Source organism: Rhinolophus ferrumequinum, chromosome 22 (assembly GCF_004115265.2).
Source record: "Rhinolophus ferrumequinum isolate MPI-CBG mRhiFer1 chromosome 22, mRhiFer1_v1.p, whole genome shotgun sequence".
Classification (NCBI taxonomy): Eukaryota; Metazoa; Chordata; class Mammalia; order Chiroptera; family Rhinolophidae; genus Rhinolophus; species Rhinolophus ferrumequinum.
The window spans coordinates 4172256-4188280 of NC_046305.1; the positions used below are offsets into that span (position 1 = coordinate 4172256).

Below are 16025 nucleotides of genomic sequence, written 5' to 3' on the forward strand. Positions count from 1 at the left end.
AAGCTTTTGGAGCTGACAGAGGTGTTTACTGCTTTGATCGTGGTACTAGCCAACGGTACACAGTAAAGGCCTGCAGTTTTTGTATGTTAATTATACCTCACTAAAGCTGTAAAAAAGTTAAGATTTTCTGTTCGTCGATAGAAGTCAGAAAGTGAAAAGAAAACTGAAAACTAAGAACCAAGAGATGATATCTAAAACATATATGTGCATGTACAAGGATTTTGTCCAGAGTAGTAAAAGTACTCTACAAATCCATACAAAACAATTAAAAAAAACTGGATGAAAAAGTTGCCCAGGCATCTCACAGAAGGAACAGGAGTGGCTGACACACACACATCAAAATTACGTTTAAGCACATTAGTAACCAGAGAAATGCAAATTAAAATCCCAAGAAACCTTTTCACTATTAGCCAATGGTTAAAAAATATATATATATCAGCACTCTGAGTAAGATAAAGGTACGTTATAAAATGTAAACGTGTGTGTAACGGCGCTGGAAAATAATTTCACACAAGTGAAACGGAAGATACATATCCCTTATGACCTCAAGGTATTCGAGATCTTTGAGCTTCCATCACGGTAATAAAATACATTGTACATTGGAGCTCTGCACGTATGCGCACACACACACACACACACACACACTCACACACACACACTCCTCTGCTGTCATGCCGTGCCACATAGAAAGAGCTATAGATAACTCAAACTAATGTTTCAGAAAACAATTCTTATCCTTCCTCTGGGGTGTGTTCTGACACATTCAACCGTATTTTCTTCCATTATTTTAAATACCCATCAGGAAGCGAGCCAGCATCCATCTAGAGTTTGCAAAACACTCTTGTACATGTTTACCAAGAAATGTGCAAAACTGCTTCACAGGGGGGCTGCTTTGTAACAGCCCCGCAGCAGAAAGAAAGCCACCGATACAATGGATAAACATAGTGTGGTCTATTTTTGTAGGGCGACACTCGTCAGCAGCGGAAACGAGTAAGCTACAGGCACATGAGATTCCAGGGCTGACACTCGGGAGGATGAGTGTGGAGGGGAAAGTCTTAGAAGAAATACACACAGACGTAGAGCATCAGTGTCTGTGCAGAATTATTCCCAAGGGAGTTGGAAACATCATCCTCAGGCTTGTGTTTAACTCAATGCCGATTGGCCTCAACTAACTTAGGTCACGAGGATGTGGCTACATGGAGACAGGTCTACGTACAAAGTTGCAGGTGAGGAGGCATGGAGATCCCCAGATGGAGTCCCCCAGGGATCCCCTGCCCACACGCAGCTCTTCAGCAGGCCAATCCCCCAACAGGGATGGTCCTTTTCTCCCATACTATCCTAAGCACCCACCGTGCCAGACACTGAGCTCATCAAATATTTAAGGGAAGGGAAAAGGAAAGAAGGCAGGGAGGACAGGGAGAGCACAGTGTCCCAGGCGTTGGAGTATGCAGGGCTTAAACCTCGACCGTGTCGTCTGTGGCGACGCACATCCGGGGACCCGTCCAGGCTCCAAGCGTCATGACTTCAGGTGAGTCACCTGAGCACTGGAAATTTATCTCCTCCAGTTTAGGGAGAAGGGCCCGATCACAGCTTGGGGTCAGGTGCAGCAGTGCTTAGAAAGTGGCTGGTCACCTGCAGAGCTTTATGCAAATGCTAGCTGGTCCTCAGTGCTTTGGCTCCCAGGTCTTAGCCCTCCCTGCAAACCGTTTCTGGATCATTTGCTTCCAGAGGCCTCTAGGGCCACAAGCCCCTCCCCTCCTGCTGGCTGCGATCTGAACCCCTTGAATGGCAGACAGTCTTTCTGCTGCAATCAGAGGAGACAGAAAGGGTGTTGACAACGAGCGTCACCGAGCGGCCTCCCGGGAGCAGGCAGGTCCTGCTGCTGAATGAGTGCGAATGGAGACCGTGATGAGGTGAAGACACCTGCTTACCTGGGGGCAGAGCCAGGTCACCAGTGGGCCCAGGTCGAGAAATGGAGAGGGCCCTGGGGGCAGGGGTGGGCTGGGACCCACACCCCTTCTGCACCTCAGGAGCAAGGCCTGAGGTTGAGGAATGCCATCCAACCTCAGCCTAGCAGCAGTCAGCACGAAGGTGGGCCCCTGGGTACACAGGGCCAGGAAGAGTCATCCGTGAGGCTCCACTCCTTCCATCCACACAGCAGAGCCCGAGTCACGAGAACTGGGGCAGCCCTCCCCATGCCACACCTGCAGGAACCCACCTGGCCCCAGGCAGCTCCTGGGAAGAGACACTGCGGGGACACCAGCCCCGCCACCCCTCCCTGCCACCAGCCAGCACTGGCCCAGGTCAGCATGCGTGCTTCAGACCCAAAGGGCCAGGAGTTGGGGCACAGCTGACAGGCTTCTAGGATCAGTGGGACCGAGGCTACGGGGGAGGAAGGCAGCAGCAGTGACAGCTGCAGTCACAAGTCCCAGAAGGGTGGGGTGCGGTCAGCACTGACCACAGAGAAGGGCCAGAGACAGCGGTGAGGGGTACTCGCAGCCAGAATAACCGAATGGTGAGAGCCACGTTTCCTTGGGTGACCTTTAAGAGCCACGGTCCCACTGATGATTCAGGCCCCAAAACCTTCCCTTCCTGTCTGCAGGCCGACTCCCTCTCACCCTGCAAGAGGCTCAGACGGCTTCTGCAAGCGTTCCCAGACTCCCCGAGCTGATCAAGCTTGCCCTCTTCTTTCTTCCCGGACCACTTGGTACCAACTTCTGTTGTGATACGTGTCATGTGCTGGTTGTAATTGTCTGTATCTGCTTCTCTCCTGAACAGGGCAGTGACCTCTCTGATTCATCACCACCCTGGAGCAGAGTGTAACACATATTTGGTGCTCGGGGTATGTGTGTTGAAGGAATAAATGAACAGCTGACCCAGTGACACCCATCTCTTCCGCCACCCTGCTGGCTTTATGCCTGAATGAAATATCTGTTTCTCCAACATTACAGGGGCAAAGACCAGGTGTTTACCTCTTGGACATCTCGTTTAATTCAGCAAATGGTTTTCCAATGTGTGCTATATGCCAGAACTGTACTAGGAACTGGAGCACGTGTGCAGATTCTCTCCCGGGGGAAGTAACGAGTCACTTCTCAGTGTGTCCTGATCTGCCTCCCACCGCGACAGACAGTCAGAGCCCATCCATTTCACTTAGTCAGCTGCGTTGCCCGAAATCTGGACCATCAACAGGCCAAAGAACAGGCAATTACCCAGTGAATTCAAAAGCTGTAGACAGTCCCCCTAGGAAATGAAGCACAGAAAAGGTTTTGTGAAGGTGGGTGGTCAGATTTACCCCAATTGCAAGACTACTGGGCACGAGGCGCCTTCAATCGCAATGCGCAAACTTGACCAAGCCCTTGCTTTCTCATCTTTCAGGATTTTCTCGGTGGCACATAGAGGCAGAAAAAAGGAAAGAGAGCGATGACGCAAGAAAGGTAGAGAATGCAATGACGGCGCCCGTGGCCAGTGAAACGCGGGCAGCAGACACTCATGAACTTCAGCTGCCACGGGGCCACTGGTTCCGACGCTTCAGCCAGAAGTAGCTTCTTGCCTCATTCAGTGCTGGAAATTTGTTTTGAGCCTGAGTTGTCTAGACGTGAGCTGACTGACAGCAGACCCGACCCACATGCAGCTGCTGTGTACTTGAGAGGTGGCTAGTGGGACAGACTGGGTTTCGTAAACTGTATTATGGACGTTAATGTCACCCTTGCTTCGGACTCTTCTAGCACGGCTACTGGAAAATTTTAAATGGCACAGGTGCCTCCCATTGTCCCCTTGGACAGCGCCAGTGCACCTTCTGAGTTCAGGCCAGCAGGGGGCTGGTTCCAGGAGCCTCTCTGCCCCACCTGACTGTTCCCTTGGCCAGAAACCCTGCCCGGAGCTCCAAGCCACAGGCCTCGGCCCACCTCTGCAAAGCCAGCTCATTAGCATAAGATCACTCAGAGCCAGCCCTCCCCTCCTGATAGCATCACAGGGCACTCCCCACCTGCAAGCCGATCTCCCAGCAAATCTGAGGACAAAGAGGGGTTGTTGACGGAGCGTCCCAGTCCCTACAGGAAGGTCAACCCCGAATCCACCCTTTCTCCTCTCCTCACCCTCCTGTACCTGAGGAGACCGCCCTTTGCCCTGTGAAGTGCCCAAAGGAGACCCCCTCATCTCTGAGCTCCGCGCCCCCCGCTTCCTGCCGAGTAGCCCTGTAACAATGACACACCGCCCAGCGCACAGCACGGAGCAGCCTCTCAGAACAGCTCCCTGAGGTGCTCTGGCCGGGCTGCCTCCCAGACACAGGCCTGACGTCCCACAGGGCTGCTTCCAACGCACTTCCGTGTTCTGTGTTCTACGTGTCAGAGGCGACCTCCCGGGACCAAGGCGGACCGGACCTGGCTGGGTTTCCTCTGTGCTCCCTGCTTTTAAAGGCTTCCCGTGTCCCCGGTGACTGGAGCTCATCAGGTCTTCACTCCCCGCTCTCTTCTTCCCTTGTCTGACCAGTGACCAAGTGCCACAATGTTTGCCACAAAATGAGCCCCCCGAGTAGCCTGCTTTCCTCCCCGTTGCCATCCCCCGACACCAGGCCACCCCGCTGCATGCAGAGTGACGGCAAGAATTGCCCCCAGATTCCTTGCAGCTACTGATCTGGACGTCTCCTGTTCATACCCATGTGGAAAGCAGGCATCGTATCCCCAATCACTGAGAAGGAAATAGAGACTCGAGGGGGCAAACAGGCGGCAGGAAGTGGCACTGATGACACGAGCGTGTCTCAGTCCACACTGGACCCATCTCGGTGTCATGAGAAAAGAAGCGACCGAAGTCACTTCTGTCTAAGCTCTGTCCGTTTCTCCACTGGTCAATGTCTGAATGCAAAGTGAAACGCTTAACCCATAAGCCCAGGTGTTTCAGCCTCGGGCGCCTGGCGGTGGGGGACCAGTTGGCTGCCACCTCAGAGTTCACTTGTTGGGGTCTGTATTTCGATATATGTCTACGTGTGCGTGTGCGTGTGTGTGTGTGTGTGTGTAATGCTGCATTTTGTGTATCTATTTGTTTTATGTAGATTGTTAAATTGTCATACATTTTGTTCAATACACGCACTAAAACTATTTACCAATATGCTTTACCTCCTCACTACCCTTCGAGCTTTGTAAGGATGGGAGCTGTGTCTTTATCTTTATTGTATCCATAGTAATGCCTCTTTCTAGGGGATGCTCAGGAAGGGGGTGTCGAACCAAGTAATCTCTGCCCCCCGTAGATAAAGCCCAGTCTGTTAAGGAGACGCGTGAGGTCCGCCCCAGTCCATACGGCCCAGTTGAATTTCCCAGCCTGCCCCAGCACCCCCACCCCGCCACCTGCAGGCGCCAGCCTCAACGGCCGTCTTCCCCCAACGGTGTGTCCTGTTCATACTCCTACTACGTCCTCTTTCTGTCCTTCCCCACCGTGTGTTCCTGGCATTGCCCTCATCTCTCAAGGCCCAGATCAAATATCACCTCCACCTTGGTGCCCCGTCCTCCCACCTTGGCCTCTAGGGATACACCTTTCTTAAAAGCCCAATCACATCCTAACGATCTATTTACAAATAGAGCCATGTGGAAAGGTGGATTATTTCCAAAATACAGTACGGCAGGAAAACATCCATCACCAAAATATTATTTCATTTCATCAGAGGAGAAGTTAAAGGCTGAAGAGTAAAGATTCGGGATATGGACAACCTGTCTTGATCAGAAACAAAAGGAAGAAAAGCTTTTCCCAGATTAAAAAGGGACTCCCAGCTCGATGAGGGACGAGGGAGGAAGGGTGGAGACTGCACAGGCTTCTTAGTCAGAAGACCCGAGAGAAGTCACTGCAAGGTGTCTGGACCACGACGTCCATGAACAAAGAGGTAGATGGCGGTGCTGGTGGTGACGGGCCCCTCAGGTGACGGCAGAGGGCCAACGCCAGATGGCCCCCTTCCTCTAGCCCCTCTGTCACTTTGTCCCTTTCTAAGACTCAAGATTATCTCATGGCCGTGGGGCTGCAGAGGGAAACCCAGCTGAGAGGGACTAGGAACTGAAAATGAGACGTCAAGTCGCCATTAAGAACGTAAAGACACGTTTCTTACAAAGCTGAGTTTTCAATCGGAAATTTGTACTCACTGCTCTGGCACAGAGAGTTTTGAAAACGTTTGTCTTATGTACGTTTAGTGGCTGGATGGACAAACCATTCACGCAGACTTGTCACACAATTGCTGAACATTTCAGGATATACCTTTGGGGACCCAATTGTTGGAGACTTAAGGGAACAATAAGCATCATCGTCTTTGCTCCCCAAGTTTGCGACTCACTGGCAAATAGTACAAAGATATCGGCCAAAATGGAGACTTTTGAAAAATCAGCTTTACTCGTCAATCTAATGAAAGGATGCTTAGCTCTGCAGCCAGGTTCCCTCACACAATCCCCTTGGAGGAAACTGTCCCCCAGATGCACCTCTGTCCCAGCAGCCTTCCCCGTGGATGAACCCAGAACACCTAATGCTGAGTCCAGGCCACAGAGAGACGCCAAGACCGCCAGACGCAGTGGGGCTCAGCAACTGTCCCCCAACTGTCAATCAGACAGGTTCTCCTGCCCCCTGGGGGAGGAGTTAGGGGTGAGGAGAAAGGCCGGGGTGTTTCTCTAGCATCATTCTCCTCAGAGAAACTTGGGACCAGGGGAAGGACGACCGCTCTCTAAACTCCCAAGTGCCTTGCTGTCGGCCTGACGTATGAGTCTAGATGAACGAACGCCACTTGGGCTCCCAAACCCCGTAATCCACTCCCAACCCGATTACATCAGTCCTCCACTCAGGCCTATCTGTTCGAGGTAGGACGGAGTCGGCGCCTGATGCTTCTGGTACCTTTACATCCTTTTTCCTACTTCAGGACAGAAGCAAACTTCCCGGCAGGAACATTTCAGCCTCCTGCTTTCTGGTTTCTCCCCCAGAGAACAGCAGGTGGTTGGAAGAACCGTTCTTCAGAGCACAGCAGATGAAAAGAACATTTGATTCTCTTTGACTCCCATCTCTCCTGGATCCCCACACACACACGTAGCACCATTCGCAGACTTGGACTTAGAATTAAGAGAAAACACCTGGCCATGCCTCCTCCAAGCCCGTGTCTGTGTCTGTGTGTGTGTGCATATGTGTGTGCATATGTGTGTACATGTCCATATGAACAATTTGATTTTTACAGTCCACTGGTGTCTAAAATTGAGGTACATAAGAAATGGTGAATAGAATTGCTCTGTTCCTTCTCCTTCAGGAAGCTGAGTGACCTGATCAAACTCCACATTGGTTGTAGATGCCTGAATATTAATATATCTGGGGATGTTTAGAGAAGTTTGTTGGGAGGAGGTGGACCAATAAAAAAGCCACCTTGAGCTCCTTTCTTTAAGGGATAAAATCCGTGGTCTCAGGTCGTCTACACATTCTCAAGTCACAAGACAGTGATCCCTCCCTCTGTCTTGCAGCTGTTAACCCCCAGTCCCTAGAAATGTGTTGTTGGGAGCTTTCACTCTTTATCTTTGTCACATGAAGGGAACAAAATGGGCTTAGATTTCTTCCTAACTGGGTCTGGCTTTATATATCAGTTAGGATGAAATCTGACTGTGAGTCAAAGAAACACAAAACAACAGTAATTTAGAAAAAGAACTTTATTTCTCCCTCATATATATAAGTTAGGGAAGACATAGTTCAAGGCTAGGATGACAGCTTGGCTCCCAGAAATCCTCAGGAACCCAGGCTCCTCCTACTTCGTCGTGTCCCCATGTGTGGTCTCCATTCACAAGCTCATCTCACGAGCTAACATAGCTGCTCCAGCTCCAGCCATCACATCACATCTACGTTCCAGCCGGGAAGAAGACAGTGACACCGAGATGAGGAAGAGGACGCATGCCAGTTGCCTTTTAAGGAAGGTGCCACCAAGATGCCCGACGACGCTTCTGCTTATCTCACTGGTCAGGACTTGTCAAATGAGCACACTTTGCTCTGGAGTTTGAGAAATGTAAGCTTTATTCCAAGAAACCCTGGACCAGCTAAAGATGGAGGGTATTATTTTAGGAGACAATAAAGAGCCTCAGCCACACCTTGAAAAAGGGAGCCTTGGATGTGCGTTAGCAAGTCACTGGTGACACATACCTGTCACCACCCAGCTGGACCAATGCCTCCAACACTCCCATTAGTCCACCCTCCGCTCCGAGAAGGGCTTCTGTGCACATGCAGTGCCTCCCGCAGCACTTTCACCTACTCTGGGCCTTCCGTTTACAATCCCCCTCCTCCTTTGCACCTGGCGACATCCCGCCCCTCTCTGAAGGCTCAGCTCAAGCCCCCCTCTCTTGGTGACGCCTCTTCTTCCCTTTCCCCAACAGCCCGTGTCATTTCCAAACAACATTACCTACGCCAGCAATCTGACACGTGGCACACATGCTGAGTTCATGTCTTTTCCTTTCAACTAGACCGTAAGCTGTGTGTGGCAAGAAAGGTAGCGTGACTTCCCTGCACCCGTCACAGAAGCACCTGGCCACGCATGTGCTCCTATGACACTTCCAGACCTGCCACTAGAAGTCAGGGTGGGCGACATGGGGACAGGCAGAGACTGAGCACCCCGACAGCTACCGGTTTCTGATCTACAAATGAAGTTAACACCTGCCCATTCGAATCCAGAGGGTTGTCGTGAGGCAGGCGCACACACACACAGCAAACTGCCACAGAAATTATAAGTGTGCAGCTTCTGTCAGGGTTTTTGGCTGCAAACAACTGAAACCAGCTCAGGCTAATGGGCAGAAAAGGGTTTTTATTGTAATCACAGGGTATCTGGAGCCCCGTCTTGGCAACAGATGGGGACCAGGGCAGCCCCAGGGTCCAGGCGGTGGGAGCTGTGTGGCCATCTCAGCAGCTGCACCTCCAGAAAGCACCTCGCTGCAAACACATTTCGAGGTTGTGCGACTCCCCAGACTCAAGTGCTGGGAGACGGTTTGGTGACGTGTCCCTGCTCTGAACTCACAGCAGCCCTGTCACCTGGATTTACAAAGTCTACACTCGCTGGAAGAAGGTCACGTCCGCAAAGGAAACCAGGGTGATGGTACCAGAAGCAGGTGCATGGAGGCCGAGGGGCCAGGGAATAGTGGGGTCCACCAAAGGTCATAAACACGTGTGACTGAGTGACAGGGGCCCCTTCCTTCGATTCTGGACATTGTGCCCATAAGATACTATCAGCAGCCTCTTTAGAGCTTGTCAGCAAACACCTCGGAGGGCAGTAGCTTACCAGCTTCTTTCCACCCCTTGCAGTTAGAACAAGATGGCAGAAAGGAAACAGAATTTCTACTTGGTGAGGGGAAGGCACGAGGACAGATGGACATCTCAGCTCCACTGTCACTTGGTGAGGGGACGGCATGGGGAGAGATGGATAGAGTCTCAGCTCCATTGTCACTTGCTCAGAGAAACCTTCTCTGACTCTCCTGATAGGCCACCTATCCATATACTGCATTTAAACTGTTGAGGACTTTGGGGGGTGTACCGGGGAGCCCCTGTCTGTGGCTCGCCACCCCCTGCACCCCCCGCCCCTGCCCCAGCTAGGCACCCACGCTCAGTCTTTCTCCAGCCGCATGGCTTTCCAGGCCAATGTCCCCATGATGCACACGGCAAGCCCCTGTGCCTGCGTGAGCGTGACAGTGATGCTGGAGTGTCCCCGGCTTCCTACCGCGGCGTCTCCGAGTCCATCTCGGCAGGATGGCGACAGCCCTCCCTGCTTGTTCTGTGGAAGTCACTCTTCCCATCGTGTAAAGCTTTACCTAGGCTCAGCCCCGTGTCCCTGTTGACAAAACACCCATGTCCCCTGGTTCCCTGCCCACCGTCCGTGCCCCTGAATCAACAACAGCTTGTTTGTAAGAGGTTTTTAATTTCATCTTCGTTTGCCAAGGTTGAGGAGTGGAATAAGGATCTCTACGCGCTCACCCACATCGTATCTGCTACATTCTTCAGCGGACCTTTTCCACAGAGGTCTGCGGGGCCCCACAGCGTCTGCCCGATCCCCACTTGCCAGACCGGTTGGGGTTTCTGGGGGGCTTGCATAAATTATAAACAAGAGCACAAAATCACACAACACAGACGCTACCGTAAGGGGATGTGTCCCTCTTGCCTGGCAGACATTGATGGGGACGAGCCACTTGTCCAAGGCTCCGACGTCCCAGCAGTGAAGCCAGGCTGTCCCGGCCCACCCCACCCCAGAGGAGGCCGAGCTGGCCCCGCCTTCCCCAACCCTGGCTCTGGTTCCTCAGGCCTCCTCGCACAGAAGCAGCCCATTCTAGCACCACAACGGGGAACGGGATGTGGCACCGTCCCCGTGTACAATGGCAGCTGGGCCCTCTGTGCTCAGGGTCAGAAAAGTGAGCCTGAAGGAGGGGCCGTGGGTGGCCCTGAACCCATGCACCTCTGGGAGCTCTAAGAGGGTGCTCAGAAACAGACCCCCTAGAACAGGGCTCAGCACCCTTTAGATGAAAAGAGCCAGACAGCACAAATAGCATTTCAGGCTTTCGGGACCACACACACTCTGTTGCATATTCTCCTTCTCTTTTCCTTTCTTTTAAAACTGTAAAAACCATTCTTAGCTGGCAGGCCATAAACATAGGCACGCAGGCCGCAGCTTTCCACCCCTGGTCTGGAAGCCACGACGTCCTGCACTGAACCCTCAGCCATAGCCTCCTCCTGCCTGAAGGACCCTGGCATCCCCCTGGCTGCCCTGCGCTGGTGTCTGCAGCCGAGGCTTTGCACAAGGGCCCTTGGCAGGCAGAGTTGTCCCTGGGCCCCAGAAGCCCTCCTGCTCTGCATCCCCAGAGGTCCTCCTTCGCTATGTGACCGGTCTGGTTGTATTTTCAGCAGATCTCAGAGGCTCGTCCCAGCCCTGCTCGCGCGTCCCACAGTGAGGGGGTCCACACTGCCAGCCTCACCCCACACTTAAGATAATGACGCTTGAGTACAGAACTGACTTTCCCTGCACCACCAACAACCACATGTCAGAATCTAAAAGAGCCGAAGAGTCTGGGCTTTAGACTTTCTAAGAACGTGGTCGGGGATTGCTCTGTCCCCCAAACCCAGTGACTCCACCCCACCGAGAGCAAACACTCACGAGAGACACTGCCAGCCACACAGAGTGGCTGCCCAGACCTCGGCGACACGCCCTGACCGCAGAGCTAAGTGAGACCCTCGGAGCTGTGCACCCGGGTCGAGCAGCCCCCTCCACCCTGCCAACAAGGCCCTTCGAACTAAAAATAAAGTATATAAAAGTAAATTATCTCATTTTATAACTTAAGTGCATCAAGCATTTCCTTAAATATAGCTCACACTGAAAATAAAGTCACTTTTGCTGTACAGTTGGTGTCTGCCATAGGTAGGAATAGACTTCGATGGGAAAGCCTGGAAGGCTACATACGCACGCACACATCCGTCTGTCTGCCCGCCTGTCTATGGGTGTACGGAGGGACAGATGTGTGCCCCTCTGACAAGAGCTTCCCCAGAACGCTGGGAAGTTGTTAGGAGTCTCTAGGTACCTAGTCTGCACGCGAATGTCTACAGTAAAAGGCCCTGTCCTCGGTGATAAACACGTCTTCAGACCTACCGCTAAGACTCTTCTTAGAAACGTTAAACTATGCGATCGTTATGTATTCGGTCTTTGGAAACGCCCAGAGCGTCATACAACAGCATCCCCGACAAAAGCCCCTCCCAAGCCCACCTCTTCCCGGCCCCCCCGTCCTCAAGCCAGCAACCCCTCACAGATACGGGTGTCCCCTACGGGAGCCTAGCCACCAGCTCGAAGGGAGGACTCAAGAGGTGAAGTAAGAATTCTGCATGGAGTACAGGTGGTCAATGGGGTTCCCCACCCTGGGCTGCAGGGGCCCGGCTTCTGAGGTTGCCAGGAAACAGTCACCCAGGTTACTGAGGGAGGTGTCGTCACTATCCAGGTCGTGGAAAAGGGGCTCCGCACCTGCAATGGAGACGAAACAGTGGCATGAGGGATGGGAGCAGGGATGCAGCTCAGCGCTGGGAAATTCGTCTGCACCAGCAAGTGTGGCCTGAGCATGTCCCCAGGAGAAGAGGGCTATGGGGTGCCTGGGGCGGGTGGAGGGGATCTGCACGGAACAGGAGGAGGGAGCACAGGCCCTGCCCACACCAGGTCGCTAGTGTCTGAAGCGCAACAACGGGAAACAATGAAACCAGGAGACGACAAAGCGCTCAACTGAGGTGAGCGGAAGCAAATGCAGAACCATCTAGGGCTCCTCTAGGGGCTCGGCTGCAGACGGGGTTCTTAGGGGGGAGGGGGAGAAAACAGCAGGGCTCTGAACGAGGCTGGGGAACGCTCGTCATCCATCGGGCTTGTCCTGCAGCTTCAATTCCTCATTTTACCACAGGACGCATCACGGGGACCTTTATGTAACAAGACCCCTGGGACTCGGAAGATGTAAGAATCTGCCAGGAAGTCATTTGCCCTGTTTTCCCACAGCTGCGGAGTAAGGACAGGTACAGATGTCGCACGCGACCTCTGAGGAAGCAAAGACGGTGGCCGGCAAGGGAGCAGGCATCACCACGTCCGCGCACATGTGAGGGAGTGAGGTGGGTCTGTGCGGTCCTGGGAGGCTGGGGCTCCGCCAGCGCCAGCGTTTGGGGGCACATGACATGGGGAAACGAGCAGAATTTTTTTAAATGAAGGCAAAGAAGAAGTTGTTTGACAAAATCTATGAGCTGAGCCATCTGTCTCTGATCCTGTTTTGAAGGGTTGCTGAATAAAACTTCAATTTTAGCTACCAGGTTTATTTATTGCAGATGTCCTGGTACAGATGAAGGCATCGCACAGGCCACTGATGTCTCTGGATGAAACTCTGGTGCCTGCATTTGGGGTGAACTTCAGCCCTCACTCCAGAGCTCACTCACCCCACTGGGGTGCCAGGCCCCAGCTGCTGTGCGTTAGCCTAAACAGCAGGCTGGGCAGGTGAGTGTGGGGGGTCCCTCAGGTCTCCACACAGCAGCATTTAAAGCACCCCCACTTTGGATTGGGTGGGCTGGGCTGGGGGGGGGGCTACTTTTCACTTCACAAGTCAGATTTGGCTTCCGGAATTACATTAGGGCAGCTAACTTCTGTCCGCAACACACAGTCCAATTAGAACATGTGTTTTCGGGGCTTTTAGAGTGTTGTTTCACGTGACAGTTTGCTGAATCAGGGCCTCTGCTTGTGTCACGCTGAGACCGCTCACAAACACCTAAGTGTGGCATCTGGCACGGAAGGAAAGACCTGGGAAAGCCATCGCCACAGGCAGGTTGGCATTCAAAGCACCACCTCCTAGTAAAACCAGCAAAGAGGCAGCTTTGAAGAGGACCGTAAATGGAAGCACCACAAAAGAACGGGTGTGCTGGTCTTCCTTCTGTGACCCCAGGGTAGTTTGGGGGGAGCTGGTGGTGCTCTGCAGCTCCCGGGAGCATCTGAGAACCACACAGACGTGTTTGGGCGGGAATGAGGAAGCACACTGGGGAAGGGACTGTGGGCCATGGGGGCCACCTTGAGGACAGCGATGGGGCAGCTGACCTTGGAGAGCCTCCTTGAAATGTGTCCTTAAAACAAAGGTGAACGTCACGGAGGTTCCTTCTTGGACAGTGGTGACCACCGCTGGGCGAACACAGCTGGAGCATTTTATTTCCTGGGTCTTGGTTTCTTCATTTATAGCATGGAGGGGACATCAGGGTTCCCAGCCTGTGCCCTACCAAGGGGGACCCCCTTACCATAGGGATGCATGTGGTCTCCAGGCATCTGCGGTGGGGTAAGGCCCTGTCGGAAGGGGTCCGAGCTGTAGACACTCTGCTCGATGGCCAGGAGCTGCTGTGGGGTGGGCAGAGCCGTGTAGGGGTTCATGATCCCTTCCATGCCCGCACTCCCACCACCATTCGTCTGAGCTGTGGGACAAAGAAGACGGCTGATCACCACATGCAGCCCCGCGTGCCCTGCTGGGAGACAGGGGAGTACCTTCTGAACGTCACCGCCCCCACTGCTGGGCTCCCTGCCGAGCGCCGGCCTTTGCTTTGGCTCCTTAGAGAAGAGGGTGAGGCCAGGTAGGGCCTTGCAGGGACCCCTGGGCTTCCTGTGGGGTGTGCTAGGTCCCAGAGCCTGTCGCTGCCCGGCCACGTGGGCTTTCCCAGGGCTGCTTCAGTGTCCTCACAACATGGCAGCTGCTTACCCCGAGTGTACGAGCCAAGAGAGCAGGAAGCAGAAACCGCCACGTCTCTCATGACCCAGCCTCAGGAGTCACACCCCAAGTCAGTCTACTCAGTGTCTGCTGGGACCATACAGGGTGCGACCACCCGGTGACAGGCATCCCAGAGGGTGGTGACCATGGAGGGTGGTGACCACTCAGCTGTGCAGCCATGGCTAAATCACTTTATTTAACTTCCCGAGTCCTGGTTTCCTCACTGATATAATGGATGAGAAAGAGGTAACATCCCTGGGTCCCAGCCTGTGCCCACCAGGACCTGCAGGGACCGTGGTGGAGGACGCTGGAGCGCTTCCTTGAAATATATCATCAGAACAAAGGCATCTGATGCCATACACAGGTTTGCAGACACTGGAGTGGACGAATCTAAAGACCCTTCTAGCATCACCCCACTGAGAGTCCGTCAGTCAGTGGGGGACCGTGACACTGGCTGGGCCGACCTCGGGGACCTGCCATCCAGATTCCGGGAGCACTTTGGAACCACAACTGGCTACCGGGCGCACAGTTTTATGAGAAAAGGGGGACTCCGTTCCCCCTGGCCCACAACGCGCGGTTCTCTGAACAAGGTCCCAGCAGCTCCCAGACACTACTTCCCATCTTCTGTTTTCTTAAGCGTCCTCCCCAGGAGCTGCCCTGAGAATTCCTCAAGGTCCCACGCACTGCGAGTTTGTGTTCTAATGACGTCTTGAGGCGTCCCTCTCCCTTTGGGCCTGATGGCCTACAGGGAGTCAGCTTGTGGCGTCTGGGACCCTCTTTGAACATCTCGGGGTTCTGTGCAACAGGTGTTCTTAGCACAGCCTGGAGCAAGGGGTGGAGGTGGGCGGAGCTCAGGTCTCCACCTTCCCCAGACCCGGCCTGTCTCCCTGCCCTCCCTGAGCAGCTGTCTTGTCCTATTTTAAGGCACTGTTTGCCTCGAGGGAAGAAGCTACGGGAACTCCTTGCTTCAAGAGTCGAGTCCTCGGCAGAGCCTAGCCCCGGTATCAAGCACGAGGCCACGCGGGAACGAGGGGCTCTGCTTAGGGGCCTGACAGCCACGGCCTCCCAGGCGTGGCCCACAGACCAACAGCAGTGGAGTTTGTTAACGAGGCAGCATCTCAGGGCCCACCTGGGCCTTGGGAATCGGAGCCTGTGCTTCACTGAACGCCAGGCGGTGCGCAGGCATGCTGCGGGGGGAGCCTCCCCGCTGTCGGGGCGCACGGACCGCTCAGGACTGCCCCTTTAAGAATGATGTCGTTTTCCTTGATTTTTGCCTTTAAGTTCCTTGAAGGCTCGCACGTCTGACCTTCACTCCCTCCCCACTGACACCATGAGGGTACGTGCAGGCAGGGGTGCAGGGAGAGCTGAGGCAGCCAGGCCCAGGGGCACTCAGAACCAGGGAGGGGTTCCGGCCCGGCTGCGCCCCTCACTCGTCTAGGACCTGCTCAGTCTCGCAGAGTCTGTCTGCTCGTCCTTCCATGACACGGGGACAACGGGAAGGTCTGCTCACCTCGGGGTGCTGGTTGTAAGAGTCCGGTGGGCAGGTGTGAGAGCACTCTGGGAACTACCAACGTGCTCGATCCCCCAAGCCGGGGTCTGCCAGCTGACTGCCGCTATCTCTACCATGTTACATGATTTTGGAAAGCGGTAAGTCACAGTGCTGTCTTCTGTTGAGTTGAGTTGCTTGGAAGGAGGGGACTGGGCAGGATGACAGTCTGAGGCGATGCTGACACGGCCCCCCGACTCTCCTAGGGGTGAGGACCAGCAGGCGTCTCTCAGGGTGACTGCCACTCCGGTCGC

At 53.9% G+C, this 16025-nt stretch overlaps 1 protein-coding gene across 2 annotated transcripts in view; it reads right to left on the minus strand.

Annotated features, from left to right (window-relative positions):
- Positions 1 to 9875: 9875 nt before the first annotated feature.
- LMX1A (LIM homeobox transcription factor 1 alpha) overlaps positions 9876 to 16025 on the minus strand; it is a 125215-nt gene continuing 119065 nt past the window's right edge. The window contains exons 8-9 of one of the 2 annotated variants that reach the window (XM_033091987.1): positions 13765 to 13935; positions 9876 to 11977 (exon numbers count right to left, since the gene is read on the minus strand). In XM_033091987.1, the coding sequence (XP_032947878.1) occupies positions 11817 to 11977; positions 13765 to 13935 (332 nt within the window). In that variant the 3' untranslated portion in view covers positions 9876 to 11816. Of the gene's footprint in view, positions 11978 to 13764; positions 13987 to 16025 lie in introns of both variants that reach the window. The other variant, XM_033091985.1, reaches the window with a different exon arrangement.